This window comes from Mirounga angustirostris, unplaced genomic scaffold (genome assembly GCF_029215605.1).
Source record: "Mirounga angustirostris isolate CCGP_5_RB_7025 unplaced genomic scaffold, mMirAng1.0.hap1 SCAF_2, whole genome shotgun sequence".
In the NCBI taxonomy this organism is placed as follows: Eukaryota; Metazoa; Chordata; class Mammalia; order Carnivora; family Phocidae; genus Mirounga; species Mirounga angustirostris.
The window spans coordinates 161883727-161905632 of NW_026991710.1; the positions used below are offsets into that span (position 1 = coordinate 161883727).

A 21906-nucleotide genomic window follows, 5' to 3' on the forward strand; every position below is an offset into this window, starting at 1 on the left:
GTAGGGTTAGGTTGTGTACTTGAGACCTTTCTTGTTTCTTAAGAAAGGCTTGTATTGCTATATACTTTCCTCTTAGGACTGCCTTTGCTGCATCCCAAAGATTTTGAACAGTTGTGTTTTCATTTTCCTTGGTTTCCATGTATTTTTTAAATTCTTCTTTAATTTCCTGGTTGAGCCATTCACTCTTTAGTAGGATGCTCTTTAGCCTCCTTGTATTTGAGTTCTTTCTGACTTTCCTCTTCTGATTGAGTTCTAGTTTCAAAGCATTGTGGTCTGAAAATAGGCAGGGAATGATCCCAATCTTTTGGTACCAGTTGAGACCTGATTTATGACCTAGGATGTGATCAATTCTGGAGAATGTTCCATGGGCACTTGAGAAGAATGTGTATTCTGTGGCTTTGGGATTGAATGTTCTGAATATGTCTGTGAAGTCCATGTGGTCCAGTGTGTCATTTAGCGTCTTTATTTCCTTGTTGATCTTTTGCTTAGATGATCTGTCCATTTCAGTGAGGGGGGTGCTAAAGTCCCCCACTATTATTGTATTGTTGTTGATGTGTTTCTTTGCTTTTGTTATTAACTGCCTTATATAATTGGCTGCTCCCATGTTAGGGGCATAGATATTTACAATTGTTAGATCTTCTTGTTGGATAGACCCTTTAAGTAGGATATAGTGTCCTTCCTCATCTCTTATTACAGTCTTTGGTTTAAAATCTAATTTGTCTGATGTTAAGGATTGCCACCCCAGCTTTCTTTTGGTGTCCATTAGCATGGTAAATGGTTTCCCACCCCCTCACTTTCAATCTGGGGGTGTCTTTGGTTCTAAAATGAGTCTCTTGCAGACAGCATATCGATGGGTCTTGTTTTTTAATCCAGTCTGTTAGCCTGTGTCTTTTGATTGGGGCATTTAGCCCATTTACATTCAGGGTAACTATTGAAAGATATGAATTTAGTGCCACTGTATTGCCTGTAAGGTGGCTGTTACTGTATATTGTCTGTGTTCCTTTCTGGTCTATGTTGCTTTTAGGCTCTCTCTTTGCTTAGAGGACCCCTTTCAAGATTTCCTGTAGGGCTGGTTTTGTGTTTGCAAATTCCTTTAGTTTTTGTTTGTCCTGGAAGCTTTTTATCTCTCCTTCAATTTTCAATGACAGCCTAGCTGGATATAGTATTCTTGGCTGCATATTTTTCTCATTTAGGGCTCTGAATATATCCTGCCAGTCCTTTCTGGCCTGCCAGGTCTCTGTGGATAGGTCTGTTGCCAATCTAATGTTTCTACCATTGTAGGTTACATATCTCTTCTCCCGAGCTGCTTTCAGGATTTTCTCTTTGTCTATGAGACTCGTAAGTTTTACTATTAGATGTCGGGGTGTTGACCTATTTTTATTGATTTTGAGAGGGGTTCTCTGTGCTTCCTGGATTTTCATGCCTGTTTCTTTCCCTAAATTGGGGAAGTTCTCTGCTATAATTTGCTCCATTATACCTTCTGCCCCTCTCTCTCTTTCTTCTTCTTCTGGGATCCCAGTTATTCTAATGTTGTTTCATCTTATGGTATCGCTTATCTCTCGAATTCTGCCCTCGTGATCCAGTAGTTATTTATCTCTCTTTTTCTCAGCTTCTTTATTTTCCATTATTTCATCTTCTATATTACTGATTCTCTCTTCTGCCTCATTTATTTTAGCATTTAGCGCCCCCATTTTTTATTGCACCTCATGAATAGCCTTTTTGATTTCTACTTGGTTGGATTTTAGCTCTTTTACTTCTCCAGAAAGGGTTTCTCTACTAACTTCCATATTTTTTTCAAGCCCAGCTAGTATCTTTAAAGTGATGATTCTGAACTCTAGATCTGACATAGTACTAATGTCCGTATTGAGTAGGTCCCTGGCAGTCGGTACTGCCTCTTGTTCTTTTTGTTGAGGTGATTTTTTTCCGTCTTGTCATTTTGTGCAGAGGAGAATAGATTAATGAGAGAACAAAATGCTAGCAGAGTAACCACGTCCCCAGAAAATATACTCTAAACAAATCAGAAAAGACCTGAAGCAGTGGGATAAGAAGGGGAAAGAGAGAAAAAAGAAAAACAAAAAAAAGAAAAAGATAAAGATAAAAACAAAAACAAACAAAACAAAACAACAACAACAACAAAAAAAACCAGAATGTGATCAAATATGATCAGGCTGGTATATAGATCAGTGCCACACACTAGATTTGGGGTGTATTTTGGTCTTTTAGAAGAAAGTGCCTCCCAAAATTTTAAAGAAAGAAAAACTTATATATGTACAAAAATAAGGGTTGATATGATGAAGGGATGGAATATGACTGTAAAAATGGAAATTATAAAAAATTTTATAAAAGGAATTGATAAGAAGTTTTTTGAAAAAAGAAAGAAGAGGATTTAAAAAAAGAAAAAAGAAAAAGAAAAAAAAAACGGGAGAGGATGTGATCAGGCAGGGGAACAGAAAACACCATATACTAGAGATTTAGGGTGTATTTTAATCTGTTAGAAGAAACTATCTCAAAATTTTAAAGAGAGAACAACTTATATATATAAGCCAAAAATATGGGTAACTACTATGAACGGATAGAATATGACTCTAAAAATGAAAAATAAAAAAATTTTTTTTTTAAAAAAAGGGATTGATAAGATGTTGGTTGAAAAAGGGAAAAAGAAAAATTCAAAAAGAAATAAAAAGACAAAAAGACAGTTAAAAAAAAATTAACTTTAAAAGACTAAAGAATCATGGTAAAAAAGCTGTGAATTCTATGTGCAGTAGTCCCCTAGCGCTGGAGTTCTGCCGTTCTCATTGATCAATAAACTTGGTCTTGGCTGGCTGTTCTCGCTGATCTTCTGGGGAGGGGCCTGTTGCCATGGTTTCCAAATGTCTCTGCTGGAGTTGGAATTGCCCCGCCCTTGCCCCCTCCCGGCTAAGTAATCTGCTCGGGTTTGCTCTCCGGAGCTTTTGTTCCCTGTGAGCTTTACATACAGCTTTGGAGGCGGAGAGTGAAAATGGCGGCCTCCCAATCTACACCCTGGAGGAGCCGAGAACTCGGGCCCCGCTCCTCAGTGAGCCCCCAGAGAAAAGCCGTCAGTCACTCCCGTCTCCCCGGTCTCCGGCCGCACTCCGTGCTCACCCGGCCTGCGACCGCGTGCCTCTATCTCTGGCACCCGACCCCGCGTGGAGCCTCCAAACCCAGCAGATCCCTGCAGTGCACTCCCACGCGGCTCCTCCCGGGGGATGAAGGTGAGTCTCCCCGGATCTGCCGCTTGTTGGGTCCCTGCTGGGGGAGCAGTGGCCCGACTATGCCGCAGATCACGGTTTATGGCAACCCTGACCTGAGAGCCCGACTCTGGGCTCCGCCTCTGCAGCTGGCTTCCCTGCTCGGTTACCTGGGAGCTTGCCACACTCAGGCACCCCTGGACTTTCTGTGACCCCGAGGGTCCTGAGACCACACTGTCCCAGAGGGTTCCACCCCCCCGCTTAGCCACCAGACGGTTTTTTTTAACCGTCCCTCGGCGGAGCAGACTTCTAAATTTCCGATTTTGTGCTCCGTGGTTCTATCACTTGCCAGAAGCGGCCGACGGAGGCCCCTCCCCCGCCGTCTATCCTCCCGAATAACGCCTCGGATTCACTTCTCCGCACGTCCTACCTTCCAGAAAGTGGTCGCTTTTCTCATGAGAGAGTTGTTGCTCTTCTTTTCTTCGATCTCCTGTTGAGTTTGTAGGTGTTCAGAATGGTTTGATCCTTATCCAGCTGAGTTCCTGAGAGGAGACGAAATCCAGATCTCCTACTCCTCCGCCATCTTGCTCCGCCTCCCCATAAAGTACCTTTTAACAGCTACTAAAACTAATGTTCCTAAGAACACACTTTAGAAAACTCTGCTATATATCAATTTATGTGATTTTTCAGATCAAGAACTAAGATTTTTCCTTGATAAATAAGTATGTGCATATAGAACACTGTGCTCACCCAGTTCTTCTTGCACCTCTCCGATCACACTTTCTCTAACTTATTTTCATCCTATTATTTATTAATGTTGGTACCTCCCAAAGACCAGCACTTAGAATTGTCTTTTTCCACTAAGGTCCTTTTCTCAGCAATCTTTACTCATTCTTAAAACTTCATCTGCCAGATCTATAAAAAATTTTCCCAAGTATTTATATAGCTCTGACCTCTTTCCCAAGTTTCAATTCAACATTTTTACTTTCCTACAGGACATTTCCACTCCATTTAGACTTCATCATCTGTCTCTGAACTTTGTCATATATTCTCCATTTCTATTAGCAACACCAGTATTTCCCTACTTACTTAGGTTTTGGCCTCTACCTTACCTATGACTCCTCCCATACCTTTCACTGCTGTAGATATGGCTTTCACTGCTGCTTTATGTTTAGTAGTTTAGAACATTTTATAGTGTCATCCTGAGGGTTATATGAGGTTCATTAATTGCTTATCATACAAAAGAGAAAACTGAGGCATAGAGGCATGACCAGTGACCCAGCTAGTACATGCAAGAGTTGGAATTCAAACCCAAATCTATCTGATTCTGGAATTTAGGTTCCTGAACACAGTGCTCTCTTGACTTGACATGAGGGCCACAGAAGAATTCAGTTCTTGGGGAAACTCACATGCTCAGCCATGGATTAGGCCCAAGATAAGATACTTTCTTATCATCAGGGAAATGTAAATCAAATCTGCAATGAGATATCACCTCACACCTGTCAGAATGGCTAAAATCAAAAACTCAAGAAACAAGTTTTGGAGAGAATGTGGAGATAAAAGAACCTTGTGCACTGCTGGTGGGAATGCAAACTGGTGCAGCCACTGTGGAAAATGGTATGGAGGTTCCTCAAAAAATTAAATATAGAATTACCATATGACCCACTAATTCTACTACTGGGTATTTACCCAAAGAATACAAAACAACGCTAAATCAAAAAGATATCTGCACTTCTATGTTTACTGCACCATTACTTACAATAGCCAAGATAAGGAAGCAGCCCAAGCATCCATCGATATATGAATGGATAAAGAAGATGTGGTGTATATAATTGTATCTATTACTCAGACATAAAAACGAATGAAGTCTTCCATTTGCAATGACATGGATGGAACTAGAGGGTATAATGCTGAGTGAATAAAGTCGGTTAAAGAAAGTCAAATACCATATGCTTTCACTCATATATGAAATTTAAGAAATAAACAAATGCACAAAGAAAAAAGAGACAAACCAAAAACAGACTCAACTAACTGTGGGTTAACAGAGGGGAGGTGATTTGGGGGATGAGTGAAATTGGTGATAGGGATTAGAGTACACTTATCATGATAAGCACTGGGTAACATATAGAATTGCTGAATCACTATATTGTACTCCTGAAACTAATATAACATTCTATGTTAACTATACTGGCATTCGATGTTAACTATACTAGCCTGAAAGTAAAAGATACTTTCTTGCACCAAACTGCCATTATACATAACTATATATAAAACCTACTATAACAAGTTCAATATATCAAAGATTTAGATTTACAAAACAGATCCTCAGGAGTACATTTATTTGGTTTTTAAAATAACTTTATAAAAGAAAAATATTCTCTCCCCTAGTATGAATATATTTACATTTCATTTTTATTAATTTTCACTAGAGGAGATATTCTGCATAGGTCAGGCTATACCTTTAATATTTCAGCAAGATTCTAAGTATATCATTTATGAAATTTTTCTAGAAAACCCACTTTCATTCACGACAGAGAAGTCCGAAAGTGATCACTTTGGATAGACCATGAATTCTTCTTATTATCTTAATCAGTTTTCCTTGAAATGCTACACTGTCTTTGAGTCTCATGATGTATATATATGTGAGATATACGTAGTCAATTGCTAACCCACTTTTTTCCAATGTACATATGAAAGAATAAAATTTATCCCCTAAGTTCTGATTCTATAAACCTAAGTTCATTGCAGACTGCTATGTTAGGTCATATGGTAGAAAAAAATATTTATGAATGCTTAATATCAGTGAAAACCAAAAATAAAATTCACATGTAGTTCTATTTAAAAACATATTTTGACCTAATTTATGGATAACTTTAGTAACACTTTTTTTTTTTAAAGACTTATTTATTTATTTGACAGAGAGAGACACAGCGAGAGAGGGAACACAAGCAGGGGGAGTGGGAGTGGGAGAAGCAGGCTTCCTGCAGAGCAGGGAGCCCGATGTGGGGCTCGATCCCAGCACCCTGGGATCATGACTTGAGCCGAAGGCAGACGCTTAACGACTGAGCCACACAGGCGCCCAGCAACAATTTTTTTTAAGTTAAATTCTTAACTGCTGCATTGATCTGTGAAAGTTCAGCAAGAGCAGTATTGTTGGTCTACATAGAGTTAGATATAATTTATCTATACTAGTATCTACCAAAGTATGTACCTTGAAACACTACATTATACTGTTGAAAGGTTCAGAAAACACTGTAAATTTGATTCCTCTCTTGGAGATTGGCATTGTACAAGCTCCTGGAAGTTCTGCCATTAAAAAAAATTTTTTTGCTTATTTAATCCATCATTTCTCAAGTTTATCAATATCTTGATATAATTGGGGTCATTGGAAATAAGACTGGAAAACCTTGATCTATGATGATAGGAAGGAAGGAATTATAGTAAGTAGACGGTACCAAAATCATTTGTACTGGATTCTGGAATTACGTGATTTTATCAGGTTTTTTCTAGAATGGCTGTTTTTTAAAAGGATACATTAAAAAGATAATTGTCTCTAGGCAAGGCAACTAGACTAAAAGCAAATAGAAGCATGCTGGGTACCAAGAAAAAGACATGGGATACTCAGGGTTTGCTTAGGTTTTATACAGAGTACGTTAGACACTGGTGTAAAATGAGGACTGGTCATGCATATTTAATCCTTCTCTAAGATCACCCTCTAAAGCATAAAGAAAGACAGTAAGAAAAGAACAAGTAGTTCACTTATTAAAATGCTGACATCCAGCATACTCACACTGCCCATTCAAGCTTCTCATTCTTAATAGAGTTGTACAGAGCCTGTAAAGAGAGAAAACAAGATGGAATTATTCTTTTCATTCTGTTCAATATTTTTAATTCAGCAAATGACCAAAGCCAAAAGGAATCAGCAAGTAATTCCTAAGCCCCTTGTTAGTCACCCCTGTTGGCTCTGAAAGATAAGGACAGGTGAGGCAAATAAGCATAGGGTAAGCAGCATTTTGTGAAACAGATTTTGCACAAAGTAAAAAATGGCTTTTATAAATAACACACACAACACTGTATTACATTTTACCATGTAAAATATTAGGATATGATTAAAATTAGACCATGTACTCTATTTTCCTTATTCAAAATATGGTCTTGTAGTTTCATTAGTTTGGATACTGAAGTATGCATACCTTTTTCATTGATGTAATAAATCTGTTTTCATAACATTTTAATGAGTAAGATACATATGAGGGGGACTGAACCTAGGGCATAGAAAACTATCTTAGAATAATTTCAGAGTTTCTATACCAATGATTCATGCAGTTGTTACCAGTCTAACTTCATAATTGTGCTTTACAGTTAGTGAGTGCTACCCTGGTGGGTGTGAGGTGGTGGAGGGGAAAGACAGAAAACTAGAGTTTTGGTAACAATAATGACAGTCAGCCTGATTCTGATTCTCCCAGATAAGATCCTTGTAATCAAGTTGTTCCACTATGACAACCACCCAAGAAAATGCTACTCCACATCTATGCTTTCTTAATTTTGAGTAAGATGTAAAAGAAAACACAAATGTATCTTTAAGCTATAAAACCACGACAACAAATTATACTGAAGAAAAGGATATTATAATGATGCTGGAATGTTCTTCTTCAAAGAACTTGGACCAACTCGACTCAACAAAGATTCAGTACAAATATATTTAGGTTACAGATTTTATATTACTTGAGATTTAATTCATGTATCCTTAGCCAGTATTTTCACAAACTCTGTGGGAATTTTGCAGGGTGGCTACAACAGTTTAAATACTGAATAATTATGAAGCTAATAAAAATTAGGAGGCATTTCATCATTAATAGGACATGGTAAAACGTGTCCTCAAATACAAAAACTGATAGAACATCAAATTAAAATAAGGGTTAAATGAGGCACAAAGACCATGCTATAAATTGGATGTTCTTTTGAAGGAACTCAAATTTACTGAAGAACTACAACAACCTATTGTTTAAATGTCTCATGAGACTGCACTTGTTTAGATGTGCAGAGAGAGAAGATGTCTAACTCAAGCCTCAGAGACTCTTGCTGGATAAATGCCTTTTAAATGGGTTCCATTACTTGCATGAGCATTTTGAACCCACAAGTAATAGTGAGCTGAGAAACTGCAATTGAAAAAAGATCATTAAAGGTTCTTTATATACTATCATACTCAAAATTACCTAGAGTAATTTAACAATGTAGTAAAGATAAAAAAAAGATCTATTCATAAAGGTAGATACTTGACAATGATATCTAAGCATCTAAAAATTTTCTAATATATTCAATTCTGTCCTAAAGCAAGTTTTTTCAATTTTTTTGTTTTATTTATTTATTTATTTATTTATTTATTTATTTATTTATTTATTTATTTGAGAGAGAGAGAATGAGAGACAGAGAGCATGAGAGGGAGGAGGGTCAGAGGGAGAAGCAGACTCCCTGCCGAGCAGGGAGCCTGATGCGGGACTCGATCCTGGGACTCCAGGATCATGACCTGAGCCGAAGGCAGTCGCTTAACCAACTGAGCCACCCAGGCGCCCTCAAATTTTTTGTCCATGAGAATATTTTGCTTAATGAGGTACTGAGTTCCAAAATAGAAAATTCTTGTTCAGATGCATATCATGCAACAAAAATCTTTTATAAAGTATTCTGTAAAATTCAACAAACTTGTCATATTGTAGTCCTCTCCCAGTGTATATATTATAACATGACAAATCTAAAAAGTGGATGTTATGCTTATCCTTTTCCAATTGCAAAATTACAAAGGGATTTGCTTGAATCTTTCTGGTGCTTTATAATGACACACTATTTTTCTTAAAAAAAGGAAAATATGCTTTGCAAATGCATCTAACACTTATATATCCTTCATCACAACTTCCTATCCTTTTATGTATTAGCTTAGTTAAGAATTGATTCCTCTTTAGCCCCACAGTCCTCCCTTCCATTCTCGTGCAACCTAGACCCCATGCTCTATCACATCAACCAGTCTTGTTATTATTAATATCTTCAACTTCTTTGTCCTACTGCCTCTCTATTGTACCTAAAAAAGAAACATTGAAACTCTTGACCAAGCCTACTCTGACTTCTCCAATTTATACCCCCTATATTAGTTAAGGTTTCTTTAGTTTCAAATACAAATACCTAAACTCTAGCTACCTTATGCATAAGGGGGACCTAATTGTATATGTAATAGTTTATGTAGCCAAATCATAAAAAGACATGGATAGGGCTGGTCTCAGGGACACAGGCATTTAAAACTCTCCTACTGTCCTCTCAACTATTCTCTTTCCACCCCAAACATCTCCACTCCTTGTTTTTTTACTACACAAGAAACATGTCTACAACAAGCAACACCCATTTACATCTTTTATGTCTTTCAACAAGAAAAAACTGTTCTTTCTCCTAACTCCAATTTGAAAAGATTCTAATTGGTGTGGTTTAGATCACCTGTCCTCCCCATGGACTAATCCATGTGGCTGGAAGACGAAATATAATGACTGGGCCCAGCCCTGAAGTCAAGGAGGTTGGGGTATATATTAAAGAAGGGGTAGCACTGACCTAGCTAGCCAATAGTGTAATCCTCCTGAGCTTCACAGCCTCCCCTATTTGTATGTGACTAATTCAGCACTAATGGTGAAAATTGAACAAGAACACAAATCAATGCCATTGAATATTCATCATCTCAAACTTCAGGAGAGGCTTATTCATGAGCCTCCTTTAACTCTTTGCCATCTTCCTTAAAATGTATCTGCAATGGCATCTATTTTTTCTGCCTTTCTGATGGTAAGGGAAGGGATATCCCACCTCTACTAGGCTAAACCTCTAAAACTGGTCCTGATACCTTCCCTTTCTGTGGTAACATCTCCTCCTTTACTAGTGCCTTTCTATTAGCTTTCTATTAGCTTTCAAACATGTGCAAGTCTCTCTAAACCCCACTTCTGCACCCTTTGTTCCTCAGCCGCTATTTTAGCTAAATTTCTGAGATAAGTTTCTGCAATTCACATCTCCACTTAATGTCTTCTCTTCAAATCAGGCAATCTTGCTTTTATTCCTGTTCCTCCATTAAAAACTGATCACAATAAATGCATCTGATTCTTTCATGCTAAATTCAAGCCACTTTTCAGTGTTCCTGAATCACTTTGCCTGTCAGCAGCATTGAATACTCTCAAATATTCTCTTCCTTATTTTCTGTGACACAGTACAGTCTCCTGAATTTTCTCATAACTTTCTCATAATTTCTCATAACTCTTTGGATAATCCCCATTACTCACATCTTCCTCATCTTATCACTTAAATGTAGGTGAGCCTAAGTTTGTGTGAACTCTTGTGAACACTGGATCCATATGTCAGATGCACTTGGATGTTTCCAAATATTACAAACTCAGTAAAGAGGAACTAAGGCATGAAGACCTAAAAGTGAAAATGTACCCTCAAACTTAGTAAACTTAGTATAAAGTATTTAATTTTTTGAGTGTGGAAACACTATACATAAAGCCCAAGTAAAGGCAGTTTACAGTAATATAAAATATATCCAAGTCAGAATCCTAGGACTGTCAGAATTTTTCTATCAACTATTTCATCCACAATACTATTATATTCCTATCATACAAGCAGGAAAGTTCCAAGTTAAAATCATATTTGTATCTGCCTGCTAATGGCATAGGGACAAATCTTTTAGTAATCATGTTTTCGGGATGAATTGTAAAAACTCTCTAATTCCCACTCAAGAAACAACAAAATGGAATTTCACAGCTGACAGGGGCCTGAGAAATCATAAAACAAATTCTTCCTTCTATAGGTTAAAGAAAATGAAGTCATATGTTAATTAACTTCTCTCAAGGTCCAATAGCTGTTTTTCACAAGCTCTGACTCAGAAATCACATTTTTCAGAAATCAATTGACTATATTCATTCAACTAAATACATTCTCTTTTATCAACTAACTAAAACTAACTACATTGTCTCCTCCTAAGACCAAACTTTACAGCACTGTAAATGCCTGGCTTGTCAAGACCCATGTGAAAAGGTAAAAAGGCTTGTGCCTCTCTTAGAATACATTCAATAATGGTGGTCATTGTAATTCTAAAGGATGAGCTTTCAACAAAAGTCACTGTTGCTAGGACACAGGCTTCAAATGCCTTTGTTGGTGACCATGACTGGTTTGCCACACTGATCCTATAGTCTCAGTCCACTTACAACTAAAGGTATCTGTCATATAAATGGCTGAAACTGGAGATGTAGTCTATAGCTCAGGAAAATAATTTATCCATAGCTATGTAAGGGGTTATTTGACCTAGCTCCAAGAGAGCAAGGTTTGTGAGCAAACACTGTCATGAAAGGCTGTTATATCACAGTGGCCACAAATTGATAGTTGGGGATAAATCAACCTTAATGGGTCACAGTAACCCATATATACATTATATGCAGTAAGGTAATAACCAGTTATGGTGGGCTAAATAATGGACCCTCAGATGATGTCCAGGTCCTAATCCCTGGAACCTGTAAACATTTCTGTATATAGCAAAAAGACTGCAAATGTGATTAAGTTAATGATCTTGAGATGGGGAGGGTATCTGGGCTGGGTGGTGTCCATAGAGGATGGAAGGCGGAGATTTAAGAAAGACAGAAGAAGAGAAGGCAATGTGAAGATGGACACAGAAATTGGATACAGACACAAGTGAAGGAATGCCAGCAACCACCATAAGTTGGGAGAGGCAGAGATTCTCTCCTAGACACTCCAAAGGGAGTGCAGCATGTTGACAACTTGATTTCAGACTTCTGGCCTCCAAAATTAGAAGATATATTTCTGTTGTTTTAAGACTCCAAGTGTGTGGTAATTTGTTATAACAGCCCTAGGAAACTAATACACAAAGGTATAAATGGAAGACAGATATCTGAGTAAAGAAAGGTTGATTTTCAGAAATATTTCCAGAGTCAGTCCCTAGGTAAAACATAATCTTCTACCATAGTGGTCATCAAAATTAGTCAAGGAATTTTTTAATAATATTGATTACTGAGCCCCATCCCAGATCTACTGAATCAGATTCCCAGTTGAGAAAATATATGAATATTTCTAAATGCTCTACTCCTGACTCTGGTATGAGCCCTTTGTTAAAAACCACTGCTTTGCAAATTTACCAATCGTTTCTTAATTTTTTAAAAGATTTTATTTATTTATTTGTCAGAGAGAACACACAAGCAGGGGATGCGGCAGGCAGACGGAGAATCCCCGCTGAGCAAGGATCCCAGGACCTGAGTTGAAGGCAGGTGCTTAACTGACTGAGCCACCCAGGTGTCCCTACCAATCATTTCTTTAAGTGAAATTCCTGCAACTTAAACCCAGGAGCTAGACAACAATCAAATGCGTCCACTGAGACTAAACAGGTCAGCGTGATTCTTCAAATTTGAAGTTCATTAAATTTTAAGAATGAGAAAGCAAAAGTAAATTGCTTAAATTACAGAGATCAAGGTATCTTGGTCTAAATTTACTTTTAAGTCTTTGTTCCTAACTTTTGATTGTTTCTCATTGAGATGATAAAATGCAATTTTATTCAAGGCTCAACACCATCACTGACAGCCTACACATGGTTCTCTGAAGTTTTCCCCATTACCATGCATTGTGTAACCTGAGTTTCTCTGTCTCTCTCTCTCCCTCCCTCTCCCTGTCTCCCACCCCTCCCCACACAGAGGCACATTTTGCAACCTATCATATTCATGTATTTTAGTTCAATCATCTCTAAACTCCAATGATATTTCTTCCCATGTGTTCTTTCAATTATTATAAAAATTACAAAGGATAAATTGGATAGCTTCCGATTGCCTTTATAAAGTGAGACAGTGACCACAATGAAATTTGTACCCAGGAAGAATTATGACACCATTAACACCAGGGCTATCTTTTCCAAGTACAATATTCATGCAGATATTCAGATCAAGCAGACTTTTAAGTGTAAAATTAAATATGCACTACTCTGGAAGTACTCAGAGAGACTATGTTTGAAAAAGACATTATTTAAAAAACTAATGATAAAACTAGTAACCAAATGAATTTCAAATTGTTTAGAGAAACTCAAAATACGTTAAAGAAATGGTGCTCTATTTTTATTTTCTTCTCTATGCCTTAAAATAATATTGAAAAACTGCATTACCCCCCTCATCAGAGGCTTCCCTAAAACCAGTATTTAGAATGGATTTTTTGTTTGCCCCTTCTATTCCTGGAGGATTTCACATGTATGCAATGTACCAAATAAGATTATGGGTGAAAGTTATATCCCCCTTCTTTTTTTAAGTGGCAGAAGGCAATTGTCAAGTAGAGGTAAAAAAGAATATACAGCCTGAAGCTTTGACCACAGAGCATTCATAGGGTAGATCCATTTTAGAGAGAAGTACTATAAGTCAAGCAGAGAAAGTCAATTATCATATGGTTTCACTTATTTGTAGAACATAAGGAATAGCATGGAGGACATTAGGAGAAGGAAGGGAAAAATGGGGGGGGGGCGGATTGGAGGGAGAGATGAACCATGAGAGACTATGGACTCTGAGAAACAAACTGGGTTTTAGAGGGGAGGGGAGAGGGGGGACTGGTTAGCCTGGTGATGGGTATTAAGGAGGGCACGTACTACATGGAGCACTGGGTGTTATACGGAAACAATGGATCGTGGATCACCACATCAAAAACCAATGATGTATTGTATGGTGACTAACATAATAAAATAAAATAAAAATACGGGCGCCTGGGTGGCTCAGTCGTTAAGCGTCTGCCTTCGGCTCAGGTCGTGATCCCAGGGTCCTGGGATCGAGCCCCGCATCGGGCTCCCTGCTCGGCGGGAAGCCTGCTTCTCCCTCTCCTGCTTCCCCTGCTTGTGTTCCCTCTCTCGCTGTGTCTCTCTCTGTCAAATAAATAAATAAAATCTTAAAAAAATAAAAAATAAAAAATAAAAAATAAATAAAAATAAAAATAATCTTTCCCAATTTGACACGAAAAAAAAAATTTTTAAATAAATAAAAATAAAGATGAGTTTCTCGAAATTGATTTCCCTTTAAACCACTTGTGTTCCCAAACCCACTAGACAATTTTCATGTATCCAAGTTTAAAGAGCACTACATTAAAGAACATATATTCACAAGTAACATCATAAACATTCATCTCTAGTTTTTACTCAGGGTGACAGAAGCATGCTCAATATAAAGTAACTGATTTTGAGTTTGTTTCCACATCTATAGTCAGATCCAGCCACCATATAAACAAAATCAAAATCTATGTCTTGGACAATTAACTCGAACCTTCTGTTGTGGTGCACTTACAAACCCAGCCAGCAATGGCAGAAATATCGACCCATTATCTGTCTGACTCAATTGAGTAGACGTGCCAGCAAAAACCCATAATAGACAGTAGAAAACCAATTTAAAAATGCTTTTGTTATTGAAAGGGAATCTGAGGTATAACTAATATGTATAATTCATCACACAATAAACATTTTTGAGAACATTCTATTGGCTGGAGGGACATTATGCTAGGTGCAGATAAATACATTCTGCCTTCAGGGGCCTCTTATGTAAGGGTGACAAAATGTGATGCTAAACCTGATTGAACTTCACCTAATGGAGAATTAGCTAACAGAGTCAACTAACTTTGCTTCCTATTTACAAAGTGCAAGATGCTTTTACACACACAGTATCTAATATCTGATTTATATTAAATGTATTTTCTTTAGAGAAAAATTTTATAGAAGGAAAACATATCCAATCTCCGGATCTAAGAATTTAAAGTGTGGGGGGTGAGCATCTGACTGACATTAACTTTTTAAAGATTTTATTTATTTGACAGAGAGAGAGAGAGATTTAATTCTCTACGGGGGAGGAGGAGAACATGGGGCTTGCATGATTGCCTGTTGTCAAATCTTTGTGAGCTAAAATAGAAACCACCATTTCTTCATTATTACTGAAGGGAAAAGAAATGCAGCCAAAGATTATACTAAATAGGCACACAAAAGATTTGGTGAGTAGCTCTGGAGGTACCACTAAACCAAACATGAAAATAAATAAAACTGTAACTCCTAATTATCATTTCTACTAATGCAATACTCCAAACAAATGTACACACATGTATTTTTGTTCGTTCATTTTGAGGGACAGGTTGGTCAATAAGGTGTTATGAGAATTTACACAGAGCACAATCCTCCTAAAGTGCCTTTACTATACCTTACAATTGCTTCCCATTTGACTAGCTGCTGTGTCTTAGGGAAAATTTCTTAAATATGCTAGTATGAATAACACTATGACAAATGTAAGCAAAAATTTAAGTAGTAAATAGCCACTAAGTTCCTTTTTTACTTTTTAAATTGAGGTATAACTGACATAGAACATTATGTTAGTTTCAAGTGTACAATATAATGATTCAGTATCTCTACTAAGTTCCTTATTAAGTAACAATTTTAAGTAGAATTTTTTTCCACTTGTTAAAACTGTAAACAGATCCCCTAACATAATAAAGGCCCCATATATGACAAGTGCACAGCTAACATAATATTCAACAGTGAAAAGGCTCAAAACTTTTCCTCAAGTCAGGAAAAAGACAAAGATGTCTATACTTGCCACTTTTACTGACCATAGTATTGGAAGTCCCAGCCAGAGCAATTAGGTAAGAAAAAGAAATAAAAGGCATTCAAGTTGGGGAAATAAACAAAAGAAGTAAAGCTGTCATTATTTGCAGATGACATGGTATTACATATAAAAAACCCTGAAGACTCCATAAAAAAACTATAGGATCTAATAAAAGAGTTCAGTAAAGCTGCAGGATACAAAGTCACTATATGAAAATCTGTAGTGTTTCTATACACTAATAACAAAGTATCAGAAAGAGAAATTAAGAAAATAATTCCATTTATAACTTTATCAAAAAGAATATAATAGCTAGGAGTAAATTTCACCAAGAAGGTAAAAGACCTATACAGTGAAAACTGTAAGATATTAATGAAAGAAACTATAGAAGACACAAATAAATGGAAACATATTATGTGTTCAGGGACTGGAAGAATACTGTTAAAATGTTCATTGTACCCAAAGCAGTCTACGAAGCAGTGCAATCCAAATAAAAGTTCTAATGGCTTTTTTTTTTTCACAGAAATAGAACAAACAATCTCTAAAAGATGGAAAGAAACAAAAGACCCCCAACAGCCAAAGCAACCTTGAGAAAGAAGAACAAAGCTGGAGGCATCACACTCTGATTTCAAACTATATTAACAAAGCTACAGTAATTAAAAGAGTATGATATTGGCATAAAAACAGAATCACAGATGAACGGAATAGAAAGCCAAGAAATAAACCCACATATGTATGATCAAATAATTTATGACAAAGAAGCCAAGAATCTAAAATGGAGAAAGTACATTCTAATCAATAAACAGCATTGGGAAAATTGGACAGCTATATGCAATGGAATGAAACTGGACCACTATCTCTCATCATACATAAATTTTAACACAAAATGGATTACAGATTTGAATATAAGGCCTAAATCATAAAACTCCTAGAAGAAAACACAGAGGGTAAGCTTTTTGATGCCAGTATTGGTAATGATGGTTTTGGATTTGGCACCAAAAAGCAACAATAAGTTAAGTGGGACCATATCAAATGAAAAAGCTTCTGCGCATCAAAGGAACCATCAACAAAATGAAAAGGCAACCTACTGAATGGGAAAAAATATTTGCAAATCATGTATGTGATAAGGGGTTAATATCCAAAACACAATACACATAACTTAACAGCAAAAACAAAAAACAAAAAACCCAATCCAATTAAAATATGGGCAGAGGATCTAAATAGGCATTTTTCCAAAGAGGATCTGAATAGACTTTTTTTTTTTTCCCCAAAGAAGACATACAGATGGCCAGCATGAAAGGATGCTCAACATCACTAATCATCAGGGAAATGTAAATCAAAACCACAATGGGTTATCACCTCACACCTGTTAGAATGGCTAGTATCAAAAAGACAAGAGATAACAAATGCTGGCAAGGATGCACAGAAAAGGGAACCCTTGTGCACTGTTGGTGGGAATGTATACTGGTGCAGCCACTATGGAGAACATTATAGAGGTTCCTCAAAAAATTAAAACTAGAGCTATCATGTGATCCTGTAATTCCACTTCGGGGCATTTATCCAAAGAAAATAAAAAGTACTAATTCAAAAACATATATGCAGCCCCATGTTCACTGCAGTATTATTTACAATCACCAAGATATGGAAACAACCTAGATATCCACTGACAGATGAATGGATGAAGTGTGGCGTATATACAATGGAATATTATTCAGCCATAAAAAGAGTGAAATCTTGCTATTTGATACAACATGGATGGACCTGGAGGGCATTATGCTAGGTGAAAAAAGTCAGACAGAGAAGGGCAAATACCGTATGATATCTCTTATATGTGGAATCTAAAACAAAACAACAGAAAATCAAGTTCGTAGATATAGAGAACAGACTAATGGTTGCCAGACTGGCGGGTGAGTAAAATGGGTGAAGGGGGTCAAAAGGTACTAACTTCCAGTTATAAAATAAGTTACGGGGATGTAATGTACAGCATGGTGAATACAGTTAATAATACTCTATTGCATATTTGAAAGTTGCTAAGGGAGTAGATTAAATTAAAATTCATCATCACAAGAAAAAAATTTTCCTAAGTATGTAAGGTGATCATTTCACAATATACACAAATATCAAGTCATTATGTTGTACACCTAAAACTTATCACAGACTACATGAATTGATAGTCAGTAGTTCAAATTATCCTTTAACACATCACTAAATCTTTATAAACTGTTTCAAATGGAATAATTCATATTTATTGTATCACTCTATTGTACAATAACTACAAATATTCTATCATAACATATGCTAATATGTCAGAGAAAATTTTTAAGTAACTTTTTTAAACTACATTTTATAATTACCAATGATATTTTTTCCTATAATAGTATAATACATACTATAAATATTTATACAAAATAGTATAGTTTCCTTCTTCACCACTAGAAGACTATAATTCCTATTGTAACATTAATAGTACAGTATAATATTTGTAACACTTGTAACAATATAGTATAAACAAATCTCTTAAGACTATTCACTCATTCATTCATATATTCAGTCAATAAATATTTACTGAGTCTCTACTACCTATCAGGTTGTCAGGTATTAATATAGGCACTGAAAAGGCCAGTGGTGAAAAACACAGGCAAAGAACTTAGATTTAGTGGGGGTGGAAACAGACAATAAAGGAATAAGAACACAAACACATCAAAATGATTCTATCATTTTCCGGTAGACTTCCAGATAATTATCATAAGGTATTTAATATAAGGTAACCTAAAAGACTAGCTTTCAACTGGTTGGACAAGAAAACCTCTATGCAAGGAAATTTAATATGAGTGACAAGGAGCAGCCACACAAAGATAAACAGAAGATCGGTAAGCAGCTCCTTGGTATAACTGAGATTGGTGGGTCTGAAGGCCTGTGGTAAGGGCAAATAGGTAGACAGGTCACACAGGGCTTTTTGACCAGAAAACAAAGAACTTCTGTGTGTGTTGGGCAACCATGGAGGAGAGACCTGCTCTAGTTCATGTTCTTAAGGTCACCCTGGTTTCTGTGTGGAGAAAGAACTAGAAGAGAGCAAGGGAAGTGGCAGAAAGACTGGTGGTGGCTGGGTAGAGATGATGTGACCTGGACTGAGGTAATGGCAGTGGCAGATTTGGGATGTATCAGGCTATCTTCCTAAATTATGGGAGAAGGGTGGCCCATTTTTGCATGCCTCAAGCACAAATGAAAAATTGGATAAGACAGTTTTAACAATAGCACCAGAGATATATTCTCTCCCATTAGTATTTAAAGTCATTTAAATTAAAAACCAAGTAGATACATTAGAATATATTGCTAAAAGAAAAAAGTAAGGTGCAAAAGAGTGCACATGTGTACATATAAATATAAATATATGCTTACACAGAACATTTCTGAAATACAGAAGAAACCATTGACAGTGACTGCCTTTGGAGAGGGCGATTGGGGAAATGGGGTGAGAGAGAAATTTCAATGTAAAATCTTCTGTACTATTCGAATGTTTACCACACCATGTATGCATTACTTCAACTGAAAAACTAGATACTAAATTTTAAACTTCTTGCACATGTAATCAAGTCTTCTGCCTCTCTTTAGTCTCCACAATGCCTCATAAATTGTCTCGACGACAGCCAGTGTTTAAAAAAAAAAACAAAAAAAAACAAAAAACTGTTGAGAAACCAAAGACCTCAATGATGATAATCCTAATACAACAATTATGATGGGAAACAGTAAACATAGAAAAAAGAACAATGGACTAGAAATCAGTAGAATTGTATCAAATCTGCCTCTTGAATCAGCTGTTATGACTTTAGGCCACTAACACTAAACCTCTGCTTTCTTCATCTGTAAAGAGAGCGTAACAACACCTACCTCACAGAATTGTGAAAATGATATGAAACGATTTGTACTCTGGTTAAGTGACACATAAATAGAAAGTACTACTTTTGTTACATGCAATCTACTCCTGTCCTCCTCAGATTTTATAGAATACTTGAATTTAAATACCCAGAATCTATCCATTCCATGCCCCTTAGCCAATCAATACCCCATGGCAAACATATGCTGGGCATTAGGAGAATCACTTATTTTTAATCAAATTGGCAGTTTGGCATCATGGACAAATTATGCCAACAAACTAACATTTACTGAGTAGTTAACAAGTTCCAAGACCTGTTCCTAGGGTTATACATGACCTACATCATTTACTTTTTTACACCACCACCCATGGGTATTACTTCCCATTTTACAGAGAAGGAAAATAGAGTGCAGAGGTTAAGTAAAGTGGCCGATCTCAAAATGGAATCATAGGCAGTTTGACTCTAAAGCCTTTATAATTTTTTCCTTGACCTTTGATTTCTTTTAAAAATATAGGCGTTCACTTCCTATTTCTATCTCTGTGTATACTAACTAGCCTAGGCTATATAATTCCTCCTCCCCAAATTTTAAAAGACAAGAGTACAAGTCTCTGACCACTCAGACTAGCATACTCTTCACTCAAGAATCTTAGAATTTGGCACAGAACTCCAACTGGATGTCTAACAACATTTTAAGGCTAGAGTCCTATCTGTTTTAGGATGCCAGGCTAGATGTCTAACAACTGAAAGAAGGCCTTCCATATATTTGACATTTACTGAGTGCTACTATGTGCTGGACTCTGAACTGAGCACTTATGTACATTATTTAACAACATTCTACAAGTATAATTTACTCCATTGATCTTAAAGCTGCGAATAAGGCAGACTGTTACTTGCTGAATGCTGTAGGTTGTCAGATCAAGTGCAGCATGCCCAGTTAAATGTGAAGTTCAGATAAACAATGAATGACTTTTTTTTTTTTTAGCATAAGTATGTCTCCAAATTTTGCATGAGATATTTATGCTAAATATTATAATTTATCTGAAATTCACATTACCTGGGTTTTCTGTATTTTTATTTGCTAAATCTGGCAACCTTTATCCTAGTGACAGAGTTATTAGTAAGTGGCAAAACTGGAACTCAAACATAGGACTAGGACTCTAGAACCCATGTTTTTATTCACTACTCTACACTTTCTTCTTTGTCCTTCCTCAAATGAACTTGCCATGACCCTGTCAAAACACTCTTAAAAGGGGATATGTATCTCAGGTAGAAGAGGTATTCTCACTAAGTGAGATTCTCATGAAAGATGGAAAGACTGCAACATATATTTTAAAAGGACCCTCCATTTTCAAACCAATGTGGAAAATAAAACTAGTATCCAAAAACATTATATAGATGTAACTTAATATAACAATCCTTAGAGCTAGACAGCTTGGGAAAAGTTAATGTAACTATGTTCTTAGTGAATCACCACCTTCTTCCATGTGAGTTATGATGAACTTCCAAAATATTCTTCAGCAAATGTTTAACTATTTTCTAACCTGATTCAGACTATTCATGATTTTCAAACTCATTACACTTATAATTATCTCCTGGTTTTGCTTTTAATTCTTATATCCTAATCCTCTGGCATTATAATTTATCAAAAACTTGTCTGGATTTGGATAGCTAAGCCATTCTTTTGAAAGAATATACCAATAACCAATAACTTCAAAGAAGATTCTGAATTATACTTGCCCTAGTCAGTTGTTAGACCTTCCTGCTGGTAAACCTTATTGTTAAGAACTGCCAGGCTTATCTAACCAAAGAGGAAAGGATCTGTACTCAGAAAACTATAAAATACTCATGAAAGAAATTGAGGAAGACACAAAGAAATGGAAAAACGTCCCATGTTCGTGGATTGGAAGAACAAATATTGTGAAGATGTCAATGCTACCTAGAGCAATCTACACATTCAAAGCAACCCCCATCAAAATACCATCCACTTTTTTCAAAGAAATGGAACAAATCATCCTAAAATTTGTATGGAACCAGAAAAGACCCCGAATAGCCAGAGGAATGTTGAAAAAGCAAAGCAAAGCTGGCGGCATCACAATTCCGGACTTCCAGCTCTATTACAAAGCTGTCATCATCAAGACAGGATGTCATTGGCACAAAAACAGACACATGGATCAATGGAACAGAATAGAG

The 21906-nt window shown here is 36.5% G+C and overlaps 1 protein-coding gene across 5 annotated transcripts in view; it reads right to left on the reverse strand.

Moving 5' to 3' along the window:
- PSD3 (pleckstrin and Sec7 domain containing 3) overlaps positions 1-21906 on the reverse strand; it is a 575226-nt gene that overhangs the window by 63276 nt on the left and 490044 nt on the right. For all 5 annotated transcript variants that reach the window (XM_064585443.1, XM_064585442.1, XM_064585444.1 and 2 more), the window contains one exon: positions 7000-7043. In XM_064585443.1, the coding sequence (XP_064441513.1) occupies positions 7000-7043 (44 nt within the window). The remainder of the gene's footprint in view (positions 1-6999; positions 7044-21906) is intronic.